A 27195-nucleotide genomic window follows, 5' to 3' on the forward strand; every position below is an offset into this window, starting at 1 on the left:
GAAACGTCAGCCTTCCTGCTCCTCTGATGCTGCTTGGCCTGCTGTGTTCATCCAGCTCTACACCTTGTTATCTTGAAGAATATTAGCTGGAGTTAAAAGATCAGGAATTTTTTATTTGTTTAGGGGGAAAATCAGTGACTGGTTTTACATGAAAACTAGTAGTTGTTTACAGTGGATTTATGGATTTACGGATTTACTTTATATTAGTTGTACAGATATAGTGTCAATGAGTCATGAATAAAGAAATGGCAGATTTTCACCTGGCTAATGGTATTTCTTTTTCCCCCTTTCTGCTACAGCCACACTGTACACAGTATAATGCAAGATATGTGACTTATCCACATTTTAGTACCATTTATACTAGAATTTGAAGTAGTGACATGTCGGTTTAGTCTGTTTTATGATAGTTTAATGATTAACTTGTAATTATTTCTGGAGCATTTTCTTTTTAAAAGGCAGTGTGAGAAACTTCCCGGAGCAATAAAGGCAAGTTGTTTGCATTGGGAGAGTTTTTACAAGAGGACAGAATAAACACTGAAGAGCATTAGCTTACTTTCAGTAAAAGATCAAGAATTCATTTCTTTTCTTGCTTCGGGGAAAAGCCCATTGCTCAGGAAGCCTTTTGGTTTCAGTTTGCAGAGGTCCTGGTGAAAGTTGTAAGTGTTAAACAGTTTCTCCTGAAGAAAGGAGATAGTTTAAAACTGGTAGGAAATAGGTTGCTTTAGTGTAAAGTTTAGTTTGAATGTTCTGGAACAGAAGTGTTTGGTTGAATACAAAGACTTGTAGATGGAATATTGTACTTTTAGTGTTTCTCAGTCTTGAGAATCATGTTATGTGAATCGCTTAGTTTATTTTATTCTATCTTTTCTTTTGCATAATAAACTTGTTTTATTGTTAAAACTGTAGCATTGTGTGCTTGTGCTTCAATGAAAGATCATAGCACTAAATAAAACATAACTGATTGATCAAGCCAGATTTCAGTCTGAGATTTGATTTGTCCAGGAATAACATTAGCTGGGTTCATAATACATTATACAAATGTTACAAATATACTTACAAGCCAGTCATATTGAAATCATGTTGATTTGATGTGGTTAATTGTGCATCCATTTCTAGATTGTGTGTTATACATATAAATTGATTAAATAAAAGATGCTACCTGCTGAAGAGAGCTTTATGTCAGCTACAGCCTCAAAAGGACCAATTCCAAATAACTCAATATCCTGAGATTCCAAGGGAGGGAAATCTTTCATCCTCTCCTCTCCACCATTAGGAACCTAGTAGAAGTGGGGACAGGACATGTCAGAACAGTAAGCACTTCAAAATCCTTGACGCACGCAAATTTATTGCTCAGTTAAACAGAAGGCTGGTTTGGTACCACTGGAATGCTTTCCATTCTTTACAAATCCTATACTGCAAAAAGATTTTCCTGTGATGTGCTTATACCACCATCCCTCCTTATAACCAAGTCTTTACTAAATCCATTTTCCTTCTCCCAGTTTCTGCCTGTTGAATCTGTTGTGGCAAATTTATTTTGTATAATAGAGCTTCAAAAATGTTCTGTTCTCAACTAGCAATTCCCTTCTGCTATTGTTCACATGACCCTGGATGCTGTTACCATTTCTCATGCTTCTTCCTTGACCTTGTGAGTTCAACATCCTACGCTCGTTCACAATGGTAAGTGCTTCAGTATCCACATTCACCTATATCTTCCAACACCTAAATGAGGATACACTACAAACTGTTCAACTGCAGCCACTTTTGGACAACCCTCTACCAACTCCACTTACTTGACACCTTCCTGTATGAATGCAGGAGATTCACCTCCTTGCCACATCTACTTCTTGTGTTTTCTTTTATTCATTCAGGGGATGAGCATTATTGGTTGGGCCAGAATTTATTGCCAAAACTATTTACTCCTGAGAGGTGGTGGCAAGATGTCTTCTTGAACCACTGCAGTCAATTTGATTTGTGTAGACCCACAAATCCATTAGAGTAAGTTTGAAGAGTTTGACCCAGTTACACTGATGAAACAGCAATTTCTCTTGATAGTGACAGTCATGACAGTGAGTAGCTTGAGGAGGTACAAGTGATGGTGCTCACATGCATCTGCTGCCCTTGTCCTTCGAGAGGGAAGTGGTCATGGATTTAGAAGATGCAATCTGAGGAGATTCAGTCAATTTCTGCAATGCATCTCATACATAAATCATACACATGAATACGTAGTGAATGTTTGGGGATGTGCTGCCAAGCAAGCAGGCTGCTTCGTCCTGGATGATGTCAAGTTTTGAATGTTGCTGCAACTGCACTCATCCAGGCAGTGGTCAATATTCCATTACACTCCTGACTTTGATGGGAGTTAGGAGGCAAGTTACTTGCTGCAGGATTCCAAGCCTCTGACCTGCTGTTGTAGCCACAGTATTTATATGGCTAGTTCAGTTCAGTTTCTTGCTAATGGTAATCCCAAGGATGTTGATAGTGGAGGTTTCAGTGATAGTAATGCCATTGAATGTCATGAGGCAACAGATACAAATTCTCTTTTGTTGGAGATGGGCAATGACTAAGACTTATTGCTGCATTAATGGTGCTCGCCGTTTGTCAGCCCAAACTTGGGTATTGTCAAGGTCTTGCTACATTTGGATATGGACTGCTTTAATATCTGGGGTGTTGTGAATAGTTGTAAAAGTTGTGCAATCAACGAATACAGTCAGTTCTGATATAATGTGATACTTCAGTTCTTGTATGATGTCACCTTATAGCTGTGCTATTTAAGCTAATGGGGCCAGAATTGCTTTATAGACAATATAGGTAAGGAAATTGTGTTCAACAGATAATGGTCTAAATGCTTCAATCACGTTAAAGCCAATTCGCATTCACGAGACGTGTTATAGCAGGACCAACTGTATCCCACCTTGTAACTTTGAGAGGGAGGGAAGGTCATTGATGAAGCAACTAAGGATGGCTGCACCTAGGACACTTCATAACCTTCTCCCATGTGAAGCAACATAATCTACTTCTATCCAAGTACACTGTATTGGTTACTCACTGTACAGATAATAAACTCAGGGGAAATATACTAAAATAGAAAGTTCTAGTAACTTGAACGAAGGGACTGACTATATTGTAGCTAAATTTGTTGCTATGAAACTAGGTAGGAAAGCATGTTACGGGGAAGTTATAAAGTGTCTGCAAAGGGATTAAGAAAAGTTGAGTAAGCAGGCACGTGACAGATGGAGTATGATGTGGGTAAATATGAAATCATCCACTTAGGCAAGTAGAATCGAAAATCAGAATATTACTTAAACGGACAGACTACAGAGTGGTGAAAAATCAAAAGGATTTCAGTGTCCTCAAATGTGCTTCAAAAAAATTGTTAGTACACAGCATCTATTAGGAAACAAATGGCACATTGAGTTTTATAGCAAGGAAGATAGAGTATAAAAGCAGGGAAATGTCTAATGACTGTATAGAGGATTAGTGAAACTACTGCTTTGAGTACTTCCTACAGTTTTGGTCTGCTTTTTAATTTAGGGAGGGTTATAGTTGTACTGGAGCCAATGCTTCCTTTACAGGGAGATCTTCTTCCTTAAACTTTGCCCCAGTCATTGATTTCTCTTGCAGGAGAAACTATTCATCCAACATTCACCCTACCACATCCTATTAGTACCTTAAATGCTTCACTATGGCCACCTTTAATTCTTCTAAACTCCAATCTTGAAGCGGGATTCTGGTTCACACGACTTCTTTCAAAACCATATGAACTGCAATAGTCTAAGGCAGCAGCTAGGTCAAGGTCAATTTGGGGTTGGGCAATAAGGGCTGGCCAAGCAGACAACGCCCACATCTAGTGAAAGAATGATAATGAAAATCTCAACTGAAAGTCCAATAGTATGCATACCTTCTTGAACAAGAGAGAAAAGCTCATGCTTTAAAATGCTTTTGCCTGAATTGCTACTTAGTTCATGCATCATATAATTTATAATATGGAAGATGGTTCTGGGGAAAATATTAGGATAAAGTATATTGACTTTTTTTTATAAAAATTTGTTTATATATTTTGTGACTTAATTTTGCCTTCAACATAAATAAGGGCCCTATCAAAATGGGAAAATTATGGAGCAATAATTTTGACCGCATACAAATACTCCAAGTATAAAAGGTAGACAATGGTCTACAGTAAAGTTCAAATTTCAGCTGCATACTTTTTCCTAAAACTCCAATATATAATGATTGCCTACCCCAAGTAATGCTTTTCCAGCATGCTTCTGGTAGATTGAATCTGCTTTATCGAGGCTTGTAACATGGACTGGAAGTTGGTTGGAAGCAACTACGGAAAACCAGGCCGACTTTTCTCCCTGCATATTGCAATGAAAGTGAAAAGACAAAAAATTTTTTAAAATGCTAAACCTGTTGATGTTTTAAATCCAATACAAAATCAGAAATTCTGGCTACATTCAAGATCAGGCAGTATGTATGAAAAGACCATAGGAGTCAGAGCTGTACAGCACGGAAACAGACGTTTCGGTCCAACTGAGCCACACTGATCAGATATCTTTACTGTTTGAGGTGAAAGAGGAGTTGGATTTCACATGTCAGCCTCAGGTTGCAAGAACTACACTTGTGCAATTTTGTCAGCCAACAATGGTGAACATAATGAAAAGCAGTACAAATTTCAAAAAGGCTAAAATGTAGCTGTTTTATCCTTATTTTATTTTCCACTATTAATCTATTTCTTAAGTAGTCCATCATAACAACCAACCACAATTTATAGTTAGAAAGATTAAAGCCAAAAGGTTTAGAGCAGCAGCAATCTCAAATATCCATTTCAATTCTCACCTTTGCCAAGAATTGCTTCCAACACTGTTCCAAACTAAAAACTGGAAATATTTATTACATTTATTGCAACAAAGTACTCACTAGCTCTCGTAAATTAGGTCAACCCAGTGTAAAGGCTGACCCCAATCCTCAATCAAAAAATCCTTAATTTTTCACATTTCAATTCATTGTTCATTTAAACAATATTTATATGACATTCTCCACTTGTATAACTTTTTCCCAACCTCCAAGCAGCACTGAAAATCCAAGCCCAGCCAATGTTGCTGTTAGCTGTCCCAGGGTATGGGAATTTACGGAGGCTCCCTGAAGCTGAAACACAAGTTTGACATAGTTGTATAAGTGTAAGGGCTTACATCTAATGGCTCTATGATTTTTGAAGGAGCACTATGCTTTTGGAATAGTACATTTGCAGGTCACCAAATGAGTGCGATAAAAGCAGACCAATCTCTCAGACAGTGCCATGCAACCAGATGGACTAGGAATTCTATGTCCAGCTCAAAGTCTGTGGACTGAAAAAAAGAATCTTTACAAAGTGAAAAATATTGGTGTTGCGTTTGGAAGCAAAGATAAGTTCCACAGTTTAGGAACGTTCATTGCCACGCACATGAACGATGAGTGTGCTGACTTGGTATTTCCATATAGCTGAATAACTTCCTTCCCTGTAACTGTTGCAGTTAAAATAACTTCTCCAAAAACATTGTGTAAATGGTGATCTCCAAACATTTTGCCTAGAATTTGGTTTCAAAAATTCAACTTTTACGTGAGTTTATGGTGGTACTAAAACTGAAATCAATTTTTAGAACCTGAGAGTTTGTTATAACATGTAATGTTATTTCTTTTCAAACCTGATGACTCACTGTACTTTGCTTGTAGTTTCCATTTTGTTGAGTTTACACCATGTTTGTTTCATCATGCGGAGGTGCTGGTGTTAGACCAGGGTGGACAAATTCAGAAGTCACATGACACTGAGTTCAACAGGTTTATTGAAAACACAAGCTTTTGGAGCACTGTTCTTTCATCAGGTGAAGTGTTCCTCATAAGGAGGAATGAGCGGTTAGGTAACTGCTATGCTGAACAGCTATTCTGATTGCATTTGAGACTGAGGTTCTTGTCACTTGCTGCTTCACTCTCCATCCCATTCCCACACTTTTCCCCATTGAACTCAAGGAATAGTACCTCATCTCTATGCTTTGCAGGCCTCTGAACTCAACACCCATCACCAAGTTCAGACCTTAACTATAGCACCATTCTCATTGATAATGTTGGGAACTCATGATAACTCTGCCTGTGGTTCAGCAATAGGCAGAGAGAACAAGTTGATATTTGGATGGGTATCCTCATCAGAACACCAGTGATGGGGTGATCTGTATACTGGTGTCAATCTATTTCCTTGATTTCTTCCACCAGTTTCCAAAGTCAACTTACTGGTGGGTTTGGATTAACCAAACTTTTAATTATTTAAAAGGCTACCTATTATTTGGAATACTGCATACAGTTTTGGTCGCCACATTACCAAAAGGATGTGGATGCTTTGGAGAGGGTGCAGAGGAGGTTCACCAGGATGTTGCCTGGTATGGAGGGTGCTAGCTATGAAGAGGTTGAGTAGGTTAGGATTATTTACATTAGAAAGACGGAGGTTGAGGGGGGACCTGATTGAGGTCTACAAAATCATGAGGTGTATAGATAGGGTGGATAGCAAGAAGCTTTGTCCCCCCCTCCAGAGTGGGGGACTCAATTACCAGGGGTCACGATTTCAAGGTGAGGGGAAAAGTTTAAGGGAGATATGCGTGGAAAGTTCTTTATGCAGCGGGTGGTGGGTGCATGGAATGAGTTGCCAGCAGAGGTGGTAGAGGCAGGCACGATAGCGTCATTTAAGATGTATCTAGACAGATACACGAATGGGCAGGGAGCAGAGGGATACAGATCCTTGGAAAATAGGTGACAGGTTTAGATAGAGGACCTGGATCGGCGCAGGCTTGGAGGGCCGAAGGGCCTGTTCCTGTGCTGTAATTTTCTTTGTTCTTTGTACCTCCCAAAGGCCTTTTCTTTCTTTGATCATTCTCATTAAGAGGGGGATTGATAGGAGCACTCTGCCAGCTGTCAGAAGGTGGTCTGAGACCATATTCCCTGGAGAGACTGTTCCCAGTCATCAGTTGTCATACTCACTCTCCCTCTTCCCCCGCCAATCTATGCTAGTGACCAGCTTCCATAAAGCATGGGATTTCACACATTCTCCAACTTGGCCCTCATTTTCCAAAATGAAGAACGTCAGGACATTGAGGAAATAGTTTAAAGAAGATCCATGTTTAGAAACCAACTTCAAAAAGAATGGAGTCTTCGATCAAACATTGACAAGACAATAACTTCAGGTCTTTACTGAATAACTTAAAGGCCCGGGAAGAATTTCACATTCATATCTGTGACCCAAAACTCATCCAATGTCAATACCTTGGCATAATTTTTCAGCGTACATTGCCAACTGGTAACATCTTCAGATCATCATAGCTAAAGTCAAGACGACCAGAGTAAAATTGTAACAGGAACTGACAACTACCAGCTGGGGCAGCAGGGTCAACATGGTATATGCTGTCCTGGTCTTATCCTGGTGTCTATAATAGCAGCATACTACTGCTCAAGCCGGCTCAGGAGTCATCACAATCATAGTAAAAATCCAGTTTTATGAAGTCAGAAGGGTTAGTAAATGGGGTGTTGTTATGAACATTGACCAATAATTTTTAGAAAGACATGGAAATTTTCCAATAGCTGACTGGAAGGATCACACAGCAAGACTTTATGTTTCAAGACTTTTCTTGTAACAAACAAGTTAAAAGCATCATTGACGAAAGACCAATTCAGCAGGTAACTTGTACTCTAACCGACACAAGAAATCCACATTTAACTTGTAAAATGATTTTTTACACTGAGTGTTAAGGGAGCATATCCAAAGATGTACTTCTTGCTGCTTGTCTTTTTCATTTTCCAGGTGAATCACTTCCAATTCCCAGAATGACTTTCATGAGGAGCACTTTGCTAGCTGTCTGGTGTTCTTTGAGGATGAAAATTCCTTGGAGATACAGGTTCTACAGGCTATCATAGAGATCCTCTCCCACTCCCAAAGTTCAGGGAATCATCCAATTTTGTTGAAATTCTCACAAGCTTGGTCTCCAATTTGAGCGAAAGCTCCCACCATATTTCGCAAGAAGAATAAGAGGGTGGCTGCCTCTACCATGCTCTGTCTTTCAGATTCGTGCAGGTTGACTTGTCTCATTTGTAACATCATTAAAACCAGCAAAAGTTCAAGTGACAACCTTGTTAGCATATTTTACAACTTTAAGAAGTGTTGTGTAAATATATAAAGTTGTATTGGTCCATTGAAACATCTAGTTCCTTACCTGCAGAAAGTCGATGCGACCTAGGGCGCCCAGAAATAACACCATACCAGGTCGTAGCACATATGTCCGAGGAACAATACCTGACGATGGCATAACAAACTTCAGTTCTTGATCTGTAAGTAGATTTAAAATCTGCAAAATATATTGGAGTTACATGAGGAAACTGCTAGTAGTATTACTTTCAAGACAAAAATTTCCTGTGAATTTCACCAGCAAGATGTTAGCCAGTTGCTCTGTTTACTGTACTTATTTCTGTTGTTTCAAATAGCTTACTAACAGTCATTGTAAATAAAAAGGTATGAGAAACAATGTTACTCCAGAACAAAAAGCGTTTTAGAGATTGATCTAATAAACGTGAAAATATGGTGGTATTCAAATTTAGGATTTATCAATGAGAATGATACACCAAAAAGAAAGCAGCCTAATCTAAACTTTCTGGCCCACCACAATCTAACAGGACGAACCTGCGTTTACCTGGATTTTGGGGCTGAATTACCATTTCATTTATGCAAAGACAGCACATGCTCTAGATCGATAGATAAGTTTAGTACTAAGGGAAAAGTGCAATTACAAAGGTCAATTGCCTTTCAGAAGAGATGCTAAAATTAATTCTGATCTGTCTGTCCCATTGGAAGTAGAAGGTCCACTAACACTATTCAAGGAACAGCAAAGAGCTGTGTTCCCTTGTCTACAAGCATCCTTCAATCAACATCTCCCTTGCTGTTGTAAAATCACTGACACATTGAGTGACATCTCATTAGCTGTGAAGTACTTTGGGGAGTCCTGAAGACATGGATGCAGCTATATAGTCTTACAGCATGGAAACCGACCCTTCTCGTCCATGCGAACCAAGTTTCCCCAAACTGAAGTCCCATTTGCCGGAGTTTGGCCCATATTCCTCTCAACCATTCCCATTCATGGTACCTATCCAAATGTCTTTTCAATGTTGTAACTGTATCTGAATCTACCACTTTCTTTGGCATTTTATTCCACATACGAACCATCCTGTATGAAAAAGTTGCCCCCAAGGTCCCTTTTAAATCTTTCCTCTCCCACCTTAAAAATATCCTCCCTAGTTTTGAACACCCCCACTATAGGGAAAAGACTTTTGCTATTCTCCTTATCTGTGCCCCTTATGATTTTAATAAACCTGTATAAACGTCACACCTCAACCTCCTATGCTCGTGAAAGAAGTCCCAGCTAATCCTTATAACTTAAACCCTCCAGTCCCGGCAACACGCTGGTAAATCTTTTCTGAACCCTCTCCTTTCTGTAGCAGGGCAGCTTGAACTGTATACAGTACTCCAAGAGTCCTAACCAATGTTCTGTACAACCGCAACATGACATTCCAACTCCTATACTCAATGGTCTTAGCAATGAAGGCAAATGTTTTAAACACCTTAACCATCCTGTCTACTGGTGACACAACTTTCAAAGTGATATGTACCTGAACCCCTAGGTCTCTCCAATCTACAGCAGTACCCCGGGCCCTATCATTAACTGTACAATCCTGCCCTTGTTTTACCAAATGCAATACCTCCCGTTTATCTGAATTAAACTCCATCTGCCACTCCTCAGCCCATTTGCTCAATTGATCAAGATCCCTTTGTAATCTTCACTGTCCACTAAATGACAAATTTTCATGTCATCCACAAACTTACTAACCGTGCACCGTAAATTCTCACCCAAATCATTTACATAAATGACAAACAAAAAAATGGATCAAGCACCAATCCCTGCAGAACACCACTGGTCCCAGTCCTCCAGTCTGAAAATCAATCTTCCTCCATCCACCACCCTCTCCTACCATAAAGCCTATTTTGTATCCAACTGGCAAGCTCTCCCTGAATCCCATGCGATCCAACTTTACTAATCAGTTCGCTGTGAAAAACCTTGTCAAAGGCTTTACTAAAGTCCATGTAGATAACGTTTACCACTCTACCCTCAATCTTTTTGGTTACATCCTCAAAAAAACTCAAATTTGAGAGACATGATTTCCCACACGCAAAGACTATCCCTAATCAGTCCATGCCTCTCCAAATGCACGTAAATCCTATCTCTCAGATTCCCCTCTAACAACTTACCTGCCACTGATGTCAGATTCACTGGTCTTTAGTGCCCAGGCTTCTCCTTACAGCCTTTCCTGAATAAAAGCATAACATTAGCCATCCTCCAGTCCTCCGCCACCTCCCCAGTGCCCGTAGATGATACAAATATTGCTGTGAGGGAATTCCTCCTCATTTGTCTCAAATGGCGACCCCTTATTCTGAGACTGTGCCCTCTGGCCCTAGACTCTCCCACAACAGGAAACAACCTCTCCAAATCTCCCCTGTCAAATCCCATAAGAACCTTGTATGTTTCAATAAACTCACCTCTCATTCTTTTAAAATCCAATGAGTGCAGGCCCCCTCAGGAACCTTACCCACTATGGTCATCACTGCCTTCTCATTGCCTGATCACGTTTGCACTAACCAACCCAATGCTTATAAGACATTACTTCTATACACATTTCATTGGATTCAGGATTCACTGGATGACAATGTGCTTCCATTGCCTTGCACTAGTTTGCATCCTATGAAAAACTGTTGCAAAGTTTCCAATGGGCAATTCTATTATTGCCTCTCACAAACCTACCATTCAGTCTGTCCAGCCTAGAACTGGTTTATCTGATGAAATCACAGAACTACATTGAAGAGTTGACAGCGCAATGTTGCACTGCTCCAGCATCTCCCACATCCAAAGGACATTAAATTAAAGTTTGGTCATTGTTAATGTATGAGCCAGAGGAGATGATTTGCACTCTGAAGAGCAAGTGATATTAATACCAGCCAAACTTTAACCATAATGATTGAAGGTAAACACTGGATGCAGGGGAAACCAGTTCTTTTCCCATTTCAGTCCATAATCAAAAACAAAGAAACATAAAAGATCTGGTCTTTACAGTGGAGTGCAAGCTCCAACAATACAAGAAGAATGACAACATCCACGGCAAAAGAACATTTTGATAGGAGACCCACAACAACTTAACCAATCACTCCCTCACTTCTTCTATCATTAGCACAGAGGGGCAGGAGCATGTACTATCTGCAACTGCGCTTCCGAAACTTTTCCTCATTCTGGTCCTTGAAAATTAGTGGGCGGGGAGGGGAAGAACACTATTTAATCCAGAGTTTTTCAGAAAAATAAAAACACCTACTTTTCCATGGGGTTTTGCAAGATAGCAACAAGCTACAGGAACCAGCCTGGAACCATACAGGAAATAATTTCACAAATTATTTTAAAAAAGTAAGGATTTAAACTGCAATACAACTGTAAACACTAAGTCAGAGCTGAATGGCTATGTTACAATCCAAAAATTGCACCTGGCGATCTTTTTGGTGTTGTCTAATGTGGTCTGAAGGAATGTGAAGAGCACCCCACCCAGATTCACTCATCCCTGTAACCCTGTATTTACCATAGCTAATCCATCTAGCCTGCACATCCCTGGACACTATGGGGCAATTTTTAGTGTAGCCAATCTACCTAACTTGCACATCTTTGGACTGTGGGAGGAAACGGCAGCATCTGGTGGAAACCCACGGAGACTGGGAGAGAATGTGTGGAGTTTGTACATTCGTCCAACATTGGAATTGAACCTAGCTCTCTGGTGCTGTGAGGCAGGAGTGCTAACCACTGTGCTGTCCTAATAGTATATTGAGTTAATTGGGTTTGAATTGGTTGAATAAATACTAAGTCATGGGTGAGTGTTTCATGGAGAGTGGCTAACTGAAATGAAGCTCCAAAATAAAAATGTGGACTTGAGTTATATTTAATTAATTATCTTTGGGAGTATAATATTGGTAGTAGAGGATGGTAGAGTCAAATCGTAAAGTTTTGGGGTATGATTATCCATCTGTGTATTCTGAAAATGATGCTCAAGACCAATGGAAAAATGGAAGTTACAATATGGACCTGGGTTACTCCTTTACCAAACAGAAAGCAAGATACAGCTTTAGCACTTTTGTTACCATGCATAAAAAAGATAAGCAGTTTTGTTTGAAACTGGAGCCTGATGATTTGAACACAGGAGGAAGTTTGGACAGTTTGTTAACTTTACGGCTAAAATTTATCAAAATGATAAATTACTGACTGCTTATGGAGGTGTGGTGACAATTATTTTATTACTTAACCATTCTAATGCAATTTAACTTAAAGAAATCGTTACCACATTTAGCCAACCATGAAGGGCATTAAAATGTTCATGAACAAATGATCACCCACTGACAAGCTTCCTCCTTTATGCACAATTCTCTCCTTTCCCACACATTTTCTCAAGTGGCTCTCTCCAACATTGTCAATAATCATGAACCCTAATTTCCTATTTTGTTCTCAGGCTTCTACATTTCAGCTGTTAGATGCATGTACAGCTTTTTTAACATTGTGAACAAGGCAACGTGTTAGTGTAGGGTAAAGAGAGTTAGATCCAATGTGGTTCATTGGCCAAATATAATTGAATAATTAAAGTGCTCTGGACATCCTGAATCCTTGTACAACAAATTCAAGCCCTTTTACTCATTTCAAATTCCTATTTATTGACGCACATCATGGAAACCATAACAGTTATGTTTTCACAGCAACAGAAACAGAAATTATGAAAACAGTACTATCCGAGTTCCTTCTGTGCACCACAACTAGACAATCACTTGCAGTACCACTAAAAAAAAGTGCACAGAATTCAGCTGAGCTCAGCTCATGTTCATTTTCTGCAATAACACTACTGAGTCTTTTGCTGCATTTATATTAAAGAATTATCAACCCAGATTGTTAACAATTATGAATTAGAGAAATCCACAACTGGTGGGAGCAATGTTGTTCTGGATTCTGGCACCAGAAGCCAACATTGTTGGCCCTGATTTTGAGGCACATCATGCTGACATCTCTTCTCTGCTTTTCCCAACAAAGCACCTATATTCGGCTCATATGGTACCTTTGGATCAAGGTGATGAATGAATTTGTACTTGCATCTAGCTATATCACAAACTTCCTTTGCTACTTTTAAACTGCAATGATTCTGCAAAAGGGTGGTTAGAGAAGGTTCTTATTCAAATCTCTAACATCAGTCCAAGAGCAGCTCTTAACATTAAGAACATGCACCCTCTCCTTTCCCCTTGACTAGGCAGCCCATCTCCAAAGAAAGCACAGATAATGCCAGGACAAAGTGATTCAAATTAAAAAAAGGTCTCAGAACAAGTTACTTTCTGTACTGGTAGTTTTTTTTAAAAAAAAAGGGTCTCCAGGCATTACTCATCTTATAAGAGCAAGATACCGCAGATGCGACGATATCTGTGGAGATAGAGATAGTAGGAACTGCAGATGGAGAATCTGAGATAACAATGTGTAGAGCCTATCTGCTCCTTTATCCGTCTTCTATCCGCCTCCCCCTCTCTCCCTTTTTATCTCAGAATCCCCTTCCCCTCCCCTATTTCTGAAGAAGGGTCTAGGCCCGAAACATCAGCCTTCCTGCTCCTCTGATGCTGCTTGGCCTGTGTTCATCCAGCTCTACACCTTGTTATCTCTGTGGAGATAGAAACAGGGTTAATCTTTTGGGTCCAATATGACTCTTTTTTGAAGTTGAATACTGATGTCACACTGGGCTCAAAACATCAACAACTGTTTCTCTCCCCACACATGCTGCCAGACCTACTGTGTTTCTTTATCACTTTGCTTTTATCGCCCATCTTTTTGTGTTTTGATATTGTATGCAGAATTTAAAGCAACTAGATGATTTAGCACATACATGGACTGTAGTTCCGCACAAATTAAGAAAGTTAGATCATATGGGATTCAATAAGGGCTTTCCAATTGGATACGAAATTGGCTTGAATGTAGGAGACAGGTGATGGTGGTTTTTGGACTGGAGGCCTGTGACCAGCACTGCTCCATAAGGATCGGTGCTGGATCCACTTTTGTTTGTCACTTTTAGAAAATGATTTGGATGAGAATTTAGGAAGCATGGTTAGTAAGTTTGCAGATGACACCAAAGTTAGTGGTTTAGTGGACAGTGAAGAAAGTTATCTAAGATTAGAAAGGGACCTTGATCAATTGGACCAATTGGCTGAGGAGTGGCAGAGAGTTTAATGTGGATAAATTTGCCATATTGTATTTTGGTAAAACAAAGGGCAGGACTTATACAGTTAACGGGTAAGGTTATTGAACAAAGAGACCTAGGAGTTCAGCTACATACTTCTCTGAAAGTTGCATCACAGGTACAAAGGGTGGTTAAGACGACATTTAGAATGCTTGCTTTCATTGCTCAAACCATTGAGTTTAGGATTTGAGATGTCATGTTGAGATTGTATAGGTTGTTGCTGAGGCCTCTTTCAGTATTGTGTACAATTCTGGTCACACTACTATTGGAAATATATTATTAAATTGGAGATGGTTCAGAAAACATTCACAAGGTTGTCGCCAGGACTGAAGGGTTTGAGTTACAATGATAGGCTGGGACTTCTTCCACTGGAGTTTAGGAGATTGAGGGGTGACCTTATAGAGGTTTAAAAGAATATGAGGGGCATAGATAAGGTGAACAGCAAGGGTCATTTCCATAGGGTGGGTTAGTTCAAAACTAGGAAGCACATTTTTAAGGTGGGAGGGGAAAGATTTAAAAGGGACCTTAAGGCAACTTGTTCACAGGAGGGTGGTTAGTTTGTGGAATGAACGGCAAATGGTAGATTCAAGTACCGTTACAACATTTAAGTTGGTACATGAATAGGAAAGGTTTAGAGGGACATGAGCCAAACGCAAGTAAGTGAGATTAGTTTAATTTGTGAAACTTCGTTGGCATGGACAATTTGGACTGAAGACTCTTTATCCATGCTGTATGACTCTAACTATACTTATTTTTGGAGCACAAATACAAAATGCTAGACTATTAACAAATTAGTCCTCAATTCATAATCTACATTGCATTATGTCCTGAGTTCTACTTCACTTACACAGTCTTGCTTTAAGATGCCAGGCGTGTCATAAAACCAGCGAGCATCTTTCAGTTCATTGTATGTGAATTCCACCACCTTTTGGGCATTTGAGACATTTTCTTTCTTACAATCTTCAGGTTCTGCACTCAGGGACAGTTCATCTGGATCCCATTCAATTATTTCTTTGTTTCGCTCACCACCCACTTGAGAGTTACGAAACGTTCTGCCAACTCTACCTAAACACCAAGGAAGTAAAGCAAATGTCAGTAAGTGCCAGTAAACTGAAGCAGTAAAATGGTAATGGTAATGTTAGAAACATGTCAAATCAGTATCAATGGTTAAGTAAATCTGAATTATATCCGATTTCATCAGAATAAGAGTGTGAAATAAAATTTAAAAAAAAAATTTAACAGAATTAGAACAATTGGGAAGATTCTCGCATAAAGGAAGCATTGGTACAATAATTTGTGACCTGATTAAAAGAAAAGCAAATTATAATTGAGCTCCGAGTCACCAACAAACAGACATAAGAGATAAAGAAATTGAAGATAGAGAAAAAGAATTTAAGGCAAGCAAGCAATCACTATCAAGTCAAGAAAGATGGTAGGCACTGAAAGCTTGTAGATCAAGTCTGAGGAAAAACTCAAACCAAAATGCAAACTTTTGTTGGAATCAAAACAGAATATTAAAAGGATACAGAAAAACAGGGCAATGAAGTTAGAATTGCTGATTTCTGCTGAAACATTAGGAAAATGTTTTGAAGATGATATAATTTTCCACGTAGGTCTGCATCCTTGTTAAGCAGGTCAGGGGAAATCTGGCGTATAGCGTATAATGCCGGGAAAAAAAAAAGTGAAGTTGTTCACCTTGGCAGGAGGAATAAAAGTAGTGCAATGTTTAAACCGTGAACAACTGCCGAATCGGAGTTGCTGAGAGATCTAGGTGTTCTCGTGCATGAGCCACAAAACGTTGGCAGACAGGTAAAGCAAGTGATTAAAGTGGCTAGTGGAATGCTACCCTTTATTATGAGAGGAACTGAATATAAAAGTAACCTCACTTATATAAAAGGCACTGATGAGGTCATATCACAAACTTTGGTCTTCTTAAAGGATGTTACTGCATTGGAGATGGTTTAGAGGTGTTTCACTAGGTTGATATCTAGAATGAGCGGGTTCTGTTATGGGGAACGATTAGACAGGCTGGGCTTATTTACAATAGAATTTAGAGGAAGGAGAATTTGAGTGCCATGTATCAAGATCCCGGATGGTCTCGACAAGGAAGACCTGGAAAGGATGGTGACTCTTGCAGAAGAATTCAGAACCAGGGAATACAGTTTTAAAACTAGAGATTGTCTTTTTAGAACAAAAACAAAGGGAGTTTTTTTCTCTCTCCAAGGATTGTGCAACTTCAGAATTCCCTACCTCAGAAGGTGGAGATTGACTCATTTGCCCAACAAGAATCTAAGGTCATTGGGGTTAGAGGGGAAAGTTGAATTTGAAACACAAGCAGGTTAGCCATGGTCTTACTGAATGGCAAAGCATGAACTTAAGGGCCAAATAGCTTACTTCTGAACCTTTGTGTGTTTTATGTAAAAAGTACAGGAACAGGCATGATAGCACTACTGAGACCAATCTTCGAACAATTGAGCAAAGCAAGTAAAATTCAGTTCTAAATATACACTTCTCCAATAATCAAATAAAAAACAAAAAAACTGATTAAAATTAGTCTAAACGCTCAGATTATATTAGAGAGCTTGCATTATCAAGATAATTACCTCATATGACCTTGTTTTGCCAGGTTCACTAATACTCAATCTCAGAATGTGGACACTTGGTCCATCAAATCTGCACTGGCATTTTGAATGAGCAATGCATCTAATGCAACTCCCCTGCATTCTTCCCATTTGTTTGAAAATTTCTCCTTTTCAGCTAACTGTTCAACCCTCTTATGAAAGGCAATTGTCTCCACTCCACTCAGACAGTGCATTGCATTGTGTGAAAAAGTCTTTCCTCATATCACCTTTGATCCTTTTACTGATTAACCTTAAATCTGGACCCTCTTGCTCTCAATATTTTGATAAGGAAGAAGCTTCTTCTTGCCCACTCTGTTCAGAACCCTCATGATTTTGAATAACCCAACCACAGCTTCTGAAAGTCAAGGTTAGCACCCTAAGTCTGATCCTGACAGGAAATCTGAATGGAGTTCCAGGCAGTATCGGCTGCTGTGGAGCACTGCCCTAAGGGCCATGCAGCCCGACAAGCCTCTTCTGCCAATTAATATGGCTGACTGAACTGTGGCCTTAGCAGCAGTTTCTTGCTTATCTTCTGTAGTGATTAGGACCAGGTGGACCTTGCTGATGAGTTTCTTGATTGGTCACGGTTAACAGCCTAAATCAGGAAAGCCTTGGCTGACCAATATAACCAGGACATCAGAATCTCCTCAGCCGAGGACGGATTCTGACCTGGCTGGCCGGCCATATTTACTAGTGCACTACTACCGAAGGGTGACTTGGTGACGCGTCCTGGCCTCTGTGCAGTGATTTCATCCTCCATCATACTTGAAATGCTTTTCAGTAATTTCTATCTGTTCGCTAACATTAAAGTTCAGAATTTTTTGAATTGATATCTTAAAGCCACAATAATATGTCCAGTTATCTGTATAGTTGACTAATCTAAAAGGGAATGTTTCTTCAAATTATTTTGGAGTACGATCAGTGATTGCAATTTCCTAAAGATGGCACTAAAAAAGCCAACCACAGAAAATTATAAAATACAAGTCTGCTGCTTGAACATTTTCCATAAGAATGACACTTTTAAAGGGCTACTTGCTTCTTCACACGTTGAAAAAGTCACTGCTTGCTTAAACTTCTCTATATTTCAGGACAGGGTGAATTTCATAATCATGATTGTACATTGTTAGACACCATTCATGACATGGACAATATCCAGGCTTGGAATGAAAAGTCAGAAGTAACATCAGCACCACACAAATGCCAGCTGACCATCTTCCATGGGCTGCTCAGCCAGGAAGCCAGAGCTTTTCTGCTCTGTCTGCTTTACATTTGTTTTTCTATTTTTTTTCAAAACAAAACATTTCTATTTATTATGGTACCTTATCTTCTTTTACCGACTTTGACAGAAGTCATCTTCTCCCAGCCTAAGCCCAGTGACAGGTGGTTTTCAATGGCCTGGAATGGTGGTATGAGCTTTGCGCCTGGCAGAGCTATCTCCCAGTGTGGCGGTCTCATTCAGGAGCAGCAGTCTCGGCCTGGAGGGGCGTTCTTGTCCTGGTGTGTTGGTCCCATCCTGTTGTGGAGGCCTTCATCAGTGGCTTCTGGGTATTCCAACAGCCTGGCCTGAAAGTCTAGCCCTAGCACAGAAGTCTCATCTTGGCATGGAGCTCGTGTCCTTGTTTCAGAGGTGGTTTCCAGGACTTCCAAAGGCCCAATGTAGTGGTCTAGCTCCAGTGTGGAGGTCTCATCTTGGCATGGAAGGGCGGTCTCAGACAGGTTTTCCAGTGTATCCCAAACCCAGGAGCCATTAATTGAATGATGATGAACTTTTAACTTTCTTTTTCCTTCTTATTTATGACTGTCAATAATTTAGCTTTTGTGGTATGACGATTTACAGAACTTTTCATTTTTTTGTAAAAATACACGACAATAAATTGCTATTCCACCTTCAGTAAGAGACTAGAAGCTGAATTATAAACATAGTGGCTACAAGAACACATTAAGGGCGAGAACACTGCAGTAACTCTCAAGAAGCTCAACACCATCTAGGACAAAGCAATCTACTTCATCAGCACGTGCACAAACATTCAGTCACTTCATTACCAACACTCACTATGCAGCGCTGCTGCTACCTACAAGATGGACTGCAGAAATTCAAAGATCCTTCAACAGCACCTTTCAAACCTATGATCACTTCCATATAGAAGACAAGGACAGATATATGGGAACACTACCATCTTGCATGTTCCTTTCCAAACCACTCACCATTCTGACTTGGAAATATATCACCATTCCTTCACTGTCGCTTGGTCAAAATCTGGAATTCCCTCCCTAATGGTATTATGCATTTACCCATAGCACATTGAATGCAGCAGGTCAATTATGCAGCTCACCACCATCTACTCAAGGGCAATAAACCTTGGCCCACTGGCGATGTTCACGTCCCAAGCGCGAATAAAAGTATTTGAGAGAGTATTCCATTACCAGTTTTGACTTTTCAGTGGATCACCATATTGATATGGTGGAAAGGCTTGTGCGATCTGATGACTACCCAAGTGATATCATTGGGAGCTTTTTGCTCCTGGTAAGGAAACGTGTCAGCAAGGTCAGGGTGGGCTGCCAGGTAAAGTACAGTCTAATAGGTCAACAACAGAATAAGTGAAGGAAGCCAGTGCCTCTATCGGGCTTCAAAGTTGGAAGAAAGCTGATGAGATGTCTATGTTGGGACTGGGGTGTTTCCGGACAGCAGTGTCAGTGATTGAGCGTCCCCTTCAAGATACACTTTATTCCATATAGAGAGGTGTTAGAAAGGGTGCCTAAAGGTAGGCTGTTATATTTTCTCCAGGCTGGGTTTACCACACCCAGCAGGATGACAATCTTGTGGTTAGAAGAATTTTGCAACTTAGAATGAGAGAACACTGCTGGATAATCTTTAAGAGTGGCCACCCAGAGAAAATAACTGCAATTGTAACACTTGTGCTATCAAGATTCCAAATCAATGTCAATGCTCTTGGTGAGGCGTGACTTCCAGGGGAAAACAACTGAAGGACCAAGTGGGGGATATACCTGCTAGAAAAGAAAGGTTAACAGCAATCCTCATGCCCATGCAGTTAGGTTTGCCATCTGGAATAGCTTCTGGACGCGCTGGCAGAGTTCAATTCTATAAACAAAAGATTCATGACACCACACCTACAGCTCAATTTTTAAATTATGCTGGATTCTTGGTATGGTGAGAACTGAAAAAATGATTCATTAAGGTTTCAGCAACAATCAGGTTGGTCAAGATAATTTAGTTCTGGGTAGAGACTGCAAAATCATAGCTGAAAAAAAGATTGCCGAGGATTGTTTTTAAGAGATACGGATACAATGTTTAAAAACAGCAACCTTGGGACCAGGTCAACATTGGATTTTTGATCTTGCTGGTTTTCATATTGGGGAATTTGGGCGATTCTGAGTCAGATCAAGGGTGACTTGGAAAATAAGAAGAAAGATACACAAAAAGTGCACTACTCAGCACACCACCATGATAGCAATGCAGCACCGACCTTGACAAGCCATTAAGTTATTTTACCAACCTAATAATTAGAACTCATGCTGGGCAGATTACAGAATGTCTGATTTTTGTATACCACTCATTTTCAAATAGGTTTATTTTAAAAGACAGTGCTGTATGTGTTTGTTTGACAGTATGTACATGACAAATTTTGGATAATTAAGCAAATTCTAGCTAAGGTGAGGAACTCAATGGAATGGAACTATCAACAATGAGTGAACTGGTGCTCAATTATTTTATAGCCATGAAAACTTGAACTCTAGATGGAATGTACCATCAGTACTTTTCTATTTTGCTCAACATTCTCGTGAAGTTTTACTCTTTGCATTCCATACAATTTTCTAGTCCTGCTAACATGAACAGAAGAGAGTGGTATGTAGTTGAGGCTCACAGCAGTACTCCCACTGTCCTACTAACTATCCACTTAAAGCACAAGTAAAATTAAAACAACCAAAAATGCTTTCTTTATCAAAACAATGTACAGTTTGGATAGAAACTTAAAAGCTGTTCCCAAAGGGAGGGTAAAACAATCCAATACATTACAATACACTATGTTAAAACAATATCTACAGGACACCACAATCATCCAGATTACTGCTATTAATACATTTAGATGAAAATGGTTAACCCATTGAAATAAAAATTTTAGACATTTCTCATCATGGGGAACAGGGCCGATACTTATGTAGTAACAATGGCACTAGACCCCACAAGCCAGATGATCAGTTGAAATCTTAGCATGAAAAGCTACAAAACTAAATTCAATAAATCCGGTAATCTCAGGGGTAGCAAGAAATGACCATGAAAGATGGAGGATTGTAATGAAACTCAATTGCTTCATTAATGTCCTTCAGAAAAGGAAATTCTAAACCCCTACAAAGTGTGCCGTATTTGTGACTCTCACCAAGTGGTTAATACGACATTCTCAGGACAAAGATGCATGAAAAAAATGTGCTACTTTGTTAGCATAGCCTACAACCTAAGAATTGCATTTTAAAACAAATCTTAACCAGCAAATGCATTTTCCCTAGCATTTAAAGCATATTAGTTATTTGTTTTGACCTTTAGTAATTCAAGCTGAGTATTAAGGTTGGTTTGAAAAAAGTTTGCAAGTTAATCACTCATCATACAGAAATCTCCACTATATTTCATTAACTTTTGAATCAAATATTGGGTTATCTACTGGCAAAAGTAGCAGAACCACATCATCTACAGATTATTTAAAGAGCCGATATATGCATTTCAACAATATTACTGTTGCTGGCTTTGCAGCTAAAAGCATATTCTGTTTTACACAAAATTCTGAAGACAATCGTATCATTGTTTACAAATATTGAAAAATGTAACCTCCGACTGATTCCTGCTAAAACTTAAACTATATCATGGCAATCTAATCTTCCTTTAAAAAAATGAATGGAGCTTCAAACTTCTGAAGCCTGAATATTCCTTTAGATTACAGCATGGTAATGCTCAAATATGCTTACCTAATTTAAAATGTATTTTTAATCACGTATAACTAGCTTTGTTGATTCTGACATACATTATGTACAGTGGAATATAAATCAAAATTTGGGTGCAAGGTGAACTGCAGTGCTGGGTGGGCCTAAAATATTTTTTGAAAATGAGCCATCACATAAAAACCACTTTTTATATCAGTTTATAATTGATAGGTTACTTTTAAGTTATAGTCACTTATTACTTGGGCAAATGCAATACGAAGAGCAACTGAACTCCAACTTTTAACTATGAATTAATTCCTCTTCAAAAACCAACAGCGATTTCTAACTATACAAGTTTCACTGTCCTGATGGCATTTCACACTTAATAATGATATCCATAATGAGTTTAGTCATTCTGACTGGCATCCTCTCAGTTAACATCCCAATTTCCTCAACTATCCAAATGCAATCAGTAAGCAAGTGGTACAAATCAAACAAAGCATCAGATGAAACCAATTAACTACTTTAGCTTTTGCTTCTTCCTCCAACTTCTCTCAAACTATTTAGATTCTCATTTGCTTTTGGCACTATATTGAACAGAATTCAACACACTAATATCAGGGGGATTTCAATTTAGAGGTCAAATCAAAGTTCTTCTCAAATGGTGGATGGTGAGAGTTAGCACAACTATTTAATGGAAAATTTGTTTATAGCTATAAAACTCCTAATGAAACAGCTTTCAATGTTCCAGCATAGGATCTGGGTAGAGTTGTCACAGTGAGACCTAGGGGCTCAGGTACATAGTTCTTTGAAAGTTGCATCACAGGTAGACAGAGTGGTTAAGAAGGCATTTAGAATGCTTGACTTCATTGTTCAGACCACTGACTATAGGATTTATGACATCATGTTGAGGTTGTACAGGTCGTTGATGAAGTCTCTTTTGGAGTTCTGTGTACAATGCTGGTCGCCCTGCTATAGGAAGGATATTATTAAATTGGAGAGGGTTCAGAAAAGATTTCTTAGGATGTTGCTGGGACGAAGGGTTTGAATTATAGGGAAAGGCTGGGACTTTTTTCACTGGAGCACAGGAGGTTGAGGGGTGACTTTATAGAAGTTTATAAAATCATGTGGGACATAGATAATGTTTTTTTTCTACAGTGGAGGAGTTCAAAACTAGAGGGAATTTTTTAAGGTGGGAGAAGGATTTAAAAGGAATCTGATGGGCAACGTTTTCAAACAGAGGGTGGTTTGTAATTGGAACCAGAGGAAGAGGTAGATTCAGGTACAGTTACAACATTTAAAAGACATTTGGACAGGTATATGAATAGGAAAGGTTTGAAAGGATATGGGCCAAACACAGGCAAGTGGGACTGGTTTACTTTGGGAAACTTGGTCAGCATGGACAACTTGAACCAGATAGTTTGTTTCTGTGCTGTGTGACTATCACACTATAATAAAGGTCCTTACCAATCAAATAGCCCTGTTTCTTCAGTCGGTGAAGTTGCTTCAACTCTTCTTCACCGAGGTCAGCTTCAGTTTGTGACTTAACTACTTTCAATCTTTCTGACCTTCGAAACATTCTGTACGGTGTGGGATTTATAACTGGAAACTTAAGAAGGTTTAATGTAGTTCCTGTGAAACAAAAAATTAACAATCCAAAAATGCAATTTACCAAAAAAGACAGTAGTCTAGCAACATTATGGTGTTCATAACAAGATAAGAACACAAAAGTTGTTCAGTACAATTATGGTTTATCATGCACTTCAATGCCTTTCACTCACCCCGTCTCCATAACCCTGTACACCATCGGTAATCAGAGATCTATCAATCTCTGCCTCAAATACTCAAAAGACTGAGCTTCTGTCGCCTTTTGCGGTAAAGAATTCCAATGGTTCAGAGCCCTCTGGGTAACATACTGTCTTCTCAACAATGACTCAAGTGACATCACCCCATATTTTTAAAATGTATCCCCTGCTTCTACACTCCCCAATCAATGGAAACATCTTACCTACATCTACCCTAAGTTTTGAGTAGGTTTCAATGAGATCACTTCTTATTCTTTGAAACTCGAAAGAAAACAGGCCTAGGTTGTCCAACATCTCTTCTTAGAAGAGTCCCACCATCCCAGGAATTAGTCTGGTGTACTCCACTTATGGCAATATTTTTTCCTGTGACAAAGGAGATCAAGACTGCACACAGTACTCCAGATACAGTGTAACCAATCAGAGCAAACAACAATACAGCATAGGAACAGGCCTTTTGGCCCTCCAAGCCTGCGCCAACACATTTTGCTGTTCCATATTAAAACTATCTTTACTTACAGGATCCGTATCCCACTATTCCCTTCCTATTCATCTATTTGTCCAGCTGCTTTTTGAAGCTGCAATTGTGTCTGCTTCCACCACCACCACTGGCAGTGCATTCCAGGCACTCACCACCTTTACTGTGAAAAATGTGCCTTGCATATCTCTTTTAAACTCCCCTGCCCCTGCCGCACCTTGAACAAGTGTCCCCTAGTAATTGACCCCTCCACCCTGGAAAAAATCCACATACTTTCCACTCTATCCATGCCATTCACAACCTAATAAACTTCTATCAGGGCGCCCCTCAACCTCCTGCACTCCAGTAAAAATAAACCCAGTGAATCCAACCTTTCTTCATAGCTAAAATCCCCCGTACCAGGCAACATCCTGGTAAACCTTTACTGTGCCCTCTCCAAAGCATCCACATCCTTCTACTGGTGTGGTGACCAGAACTGTATGCAATATTCCAATTGCGGTCTAACTAAAATTCTATAAAGCTGCAGCATAACTTGTCTAAACTTATACTCAATGCCCTGTCCAATGAAGGCAAGCATGCCATAAGCCTTTTTCACTACTTTATTTATCTGTGGTGCCACCTTCAGTGATCTGTGAGCCTGCATACCCACATCTCTTTGCATTTCAATACTCCTAAGGGTTCAGCCATTCATTGTATAATTTCAACCTTCCAAAACGTATCACTTCACTTTGTCTGGATTAAACTCCATTTGCCATTTTTCTATCCATGCTTCTAACTAATCTATATCCTGCTGTATCGTCTGACAATTCTCCTCACTATCTGCAACTCCACCCATGTTTGTATCATCCACAAATTTACTAATTAGACCAGCTACGTTTTCCTCCAAATCATTTACACAGATCACGACAAGCAGAGGTCCCAACACGGATCCACTAGTCACAGCCCTCCATTCTCTAAAACACCTTCCACTGCTTCCCTGTCTCCTTTGACTAAACCCTGTTCTGTATCCATCTTGCCAGCAAACCCTGATACCACGTGACTTCACCTTTTGTACCAATCTGCCATGAGGGACCTGTACTCAAATCCATTTGCAATAAAAACTAACATTCCATTAGCCTTTCTAATAGCTTGCTGCACTTGCATATTAGCCTTCAGTGAGTTATCAGAGACTTTGGTTTCTTTGCACACTTTCAAACCTCATTCCATTTAAGAAATACTCTGTACCTGTCTCTCCTACCCGAGTGGACAACCTCATTTTTCACATTATATTCCATCTGCCATGTTCTTATTCATTCAGTAAGCTTGTCCAAATCCTCCCGAACCTGTCTTATATCTTCCTCACAACACATTCCTGCTTAGCTTTGTATCATCCCAATCACTGAAAATATTGTAAATAGTTACAACACAGGTATTGATCCTTGTGGTACCTCAGTAAGTCATAGCCTACCAACGCAAGAATTATTCTTACTCCTATTTATTAGCGAATTGTCAATCCACATTATCTACCCCATGTGCTTTAATTTTTCTAGCCAGCTGCCAAAAGCCTTAAAATCCAACACCGTCAGATCTCCTTTATCAACTTCGTTATTAACATCTTCAAAAGAAAAGTTCAAAACACATGTTCCCGTGCTAATCCATGCTGACTATACCTAATCAGACTACATAAACCTAGTATCTTTTTATCCCATCCTTTACAGAAGAGGCGAACGTTTTCCGGACTACAGATGTATGGGCTAGGATGTGTGCAAGGAATAATTCCAGAAGTTAGACTATTCAAAGTCCTAAAGTGGAGAACTGAAAAGACTAAAACAACCCACTGCATTTACCTGGCCAGCGGGAAACTGTTGCTCTCTGGATGACATCGGGGGCCTTTGATTTACAGAAATCAGATTGCAGGAGGGTGTTGAAGAGGGTAGACTTGCCCACGTTGGTGTTGCCAACCAAGTACAAGTTGCCTCTGTAGCGCCAGGAGCTCTGGAGCCGGGAGATCAGCCCTTCGATGCCGTAGCCGGTTTTGGCGCTGATCAGGTGCACTACGTCCCGACCCCGGTAGTCGGTACAAATGCCGGCCAGGCCGCAGTGCTGTAACACCCGTTGCCGGAGCCTCTTCAGGTAGTCATGGCAGTCGGCGGGGATCAGGTCGATCTTGTTGGCCAGCACCAGGACGGGGTTCCGCTCGCCCACCAGCCGCCGCAGGTCGGGAATGAGGCTGCCGCTCAGGTCCAGCAGGTCGAGCATGTAGAGTACCAGGGCCGACTCCTGCGCGATGCGGCCTAGCAGGCGCCGGTACTCTCCCTCCTGCACCCGAACCTCCAGCGCCTTTTGGTGGTGCACCAGCAGGAAACATCGCTGGCACACGGAGCGCTGCAAGGTGCCGGCCTGAAGCAGCTGTTTGTACTTCTCGCTCGGGAGGTAACCGGCCAGGGACGGGTCCACGCAGTGCAACACGGCACCGCAGCCCGAGCACGGCGAGCCGCTGGCCGGCTCTAACGGGTCGGCAGTACCGTACACCCGGTGTTCCTGCCGCCGCCTCTTATTCCTCGACGGCAGCTCAGGCGCCGGGAAGTCCGGGTCGGTCACTTGCGGCTCGGCCGCCGGTGGCGGACTCAGCGCCTCCAAGGCCTGGAGCTGGCGGCGCAGAGCCCCGCTCGCGGATGAGGCCTCGGCCTTTCTCGAGGCCGCCTCACTGTTCCCCTTCCCCTTCCCCTTCTCCTCTTCCTCCTCCTGCTGCTCGAGTTCGGCTGCGTATTCCACAAACACCATCTGCTCCGGCCTCGCCGGCTCCACCGCAGCGTAGGCCCATGCTGAGGGTGGGCTGACCGGGCCCCGGCGCGGGCCAGCGCCTAACGGGCGGCTCGAGCACAACGCGCGGCGGAGAAACCAACTGACAGCCGCGCGCGCCATCTCCCCCACTGTAGGGGAGGGGGAGAGTGAATAGGGGGAGGGATGACGGGCTGGTAGAATGGGGGGGGGGGGGGGGGGAGGCTACGGTGAGGGAGAATGGGAG

The 27195-nt window shown here is 40.6% G+C and overlaps 1 protein-coding gene across 3 annotated transcripts in view; it reads right to left on the minus strand.

Annotated features, from left to right (window-relative positions):
• noa1 (nitric oxide associated 1) overlaps positions 1–27167 on the minus strand; it is a 28401-nt gene extending 1234 nt beyond the window's left edge. The window contains exons 1-7 of one of the 3 annotated variants that reach the window (XM_048594651.1): positions 26015–27149; positions 23376–23540; positions 15203–15420; positions 8229–8360; positions 4239–4355; positions 1160–1277; positions 554–644 (exon numbers count right to left, since the gene is read on the minus strand). In XM_048594651.1, the coding sequence (XP_048450608.1) occupies positions 556–644; positions 1160–1277; positions 4239–4355; positions 8229–8360; positions 15203–15420; positions 23376–23540; positions 26015–27092 (1917 nt within the window). In that variant the 5' untranslated portion in view covers positions 27093–27149 and the 3' untranslated portion in view covers positions 554–555. Of the gene's footprint in view, positions 1–553; positions 645–1159; positions 1278–4238; positions 4356–8228; positions 8361–15202; positions 15421–23375; positions 23541–26014 lie in introns of all 3 variants that reach the window. The other 2 variants (XM_048594643.1, XM_048594657.1) reach the window with 2 other exon arrangements.
• Between the last annotated feature and the right edge of the window lie 28 nt (positions 27168–27195).

The sequence above is a fragment of the Rhincodon typus genome, chromosome 3, assembly GCF_021869965.1.
Source record: "Rhincodon typus isolate 14 chromosome 3, sRhiTyp1.1, whole genome shotgun sequence".
NCBI lineage: Eukaryota > Metazoa > Chordata > Chondrichthyes > Orectolobiformes > Rhincodontidae > Rhincodon > Rhincodon typus.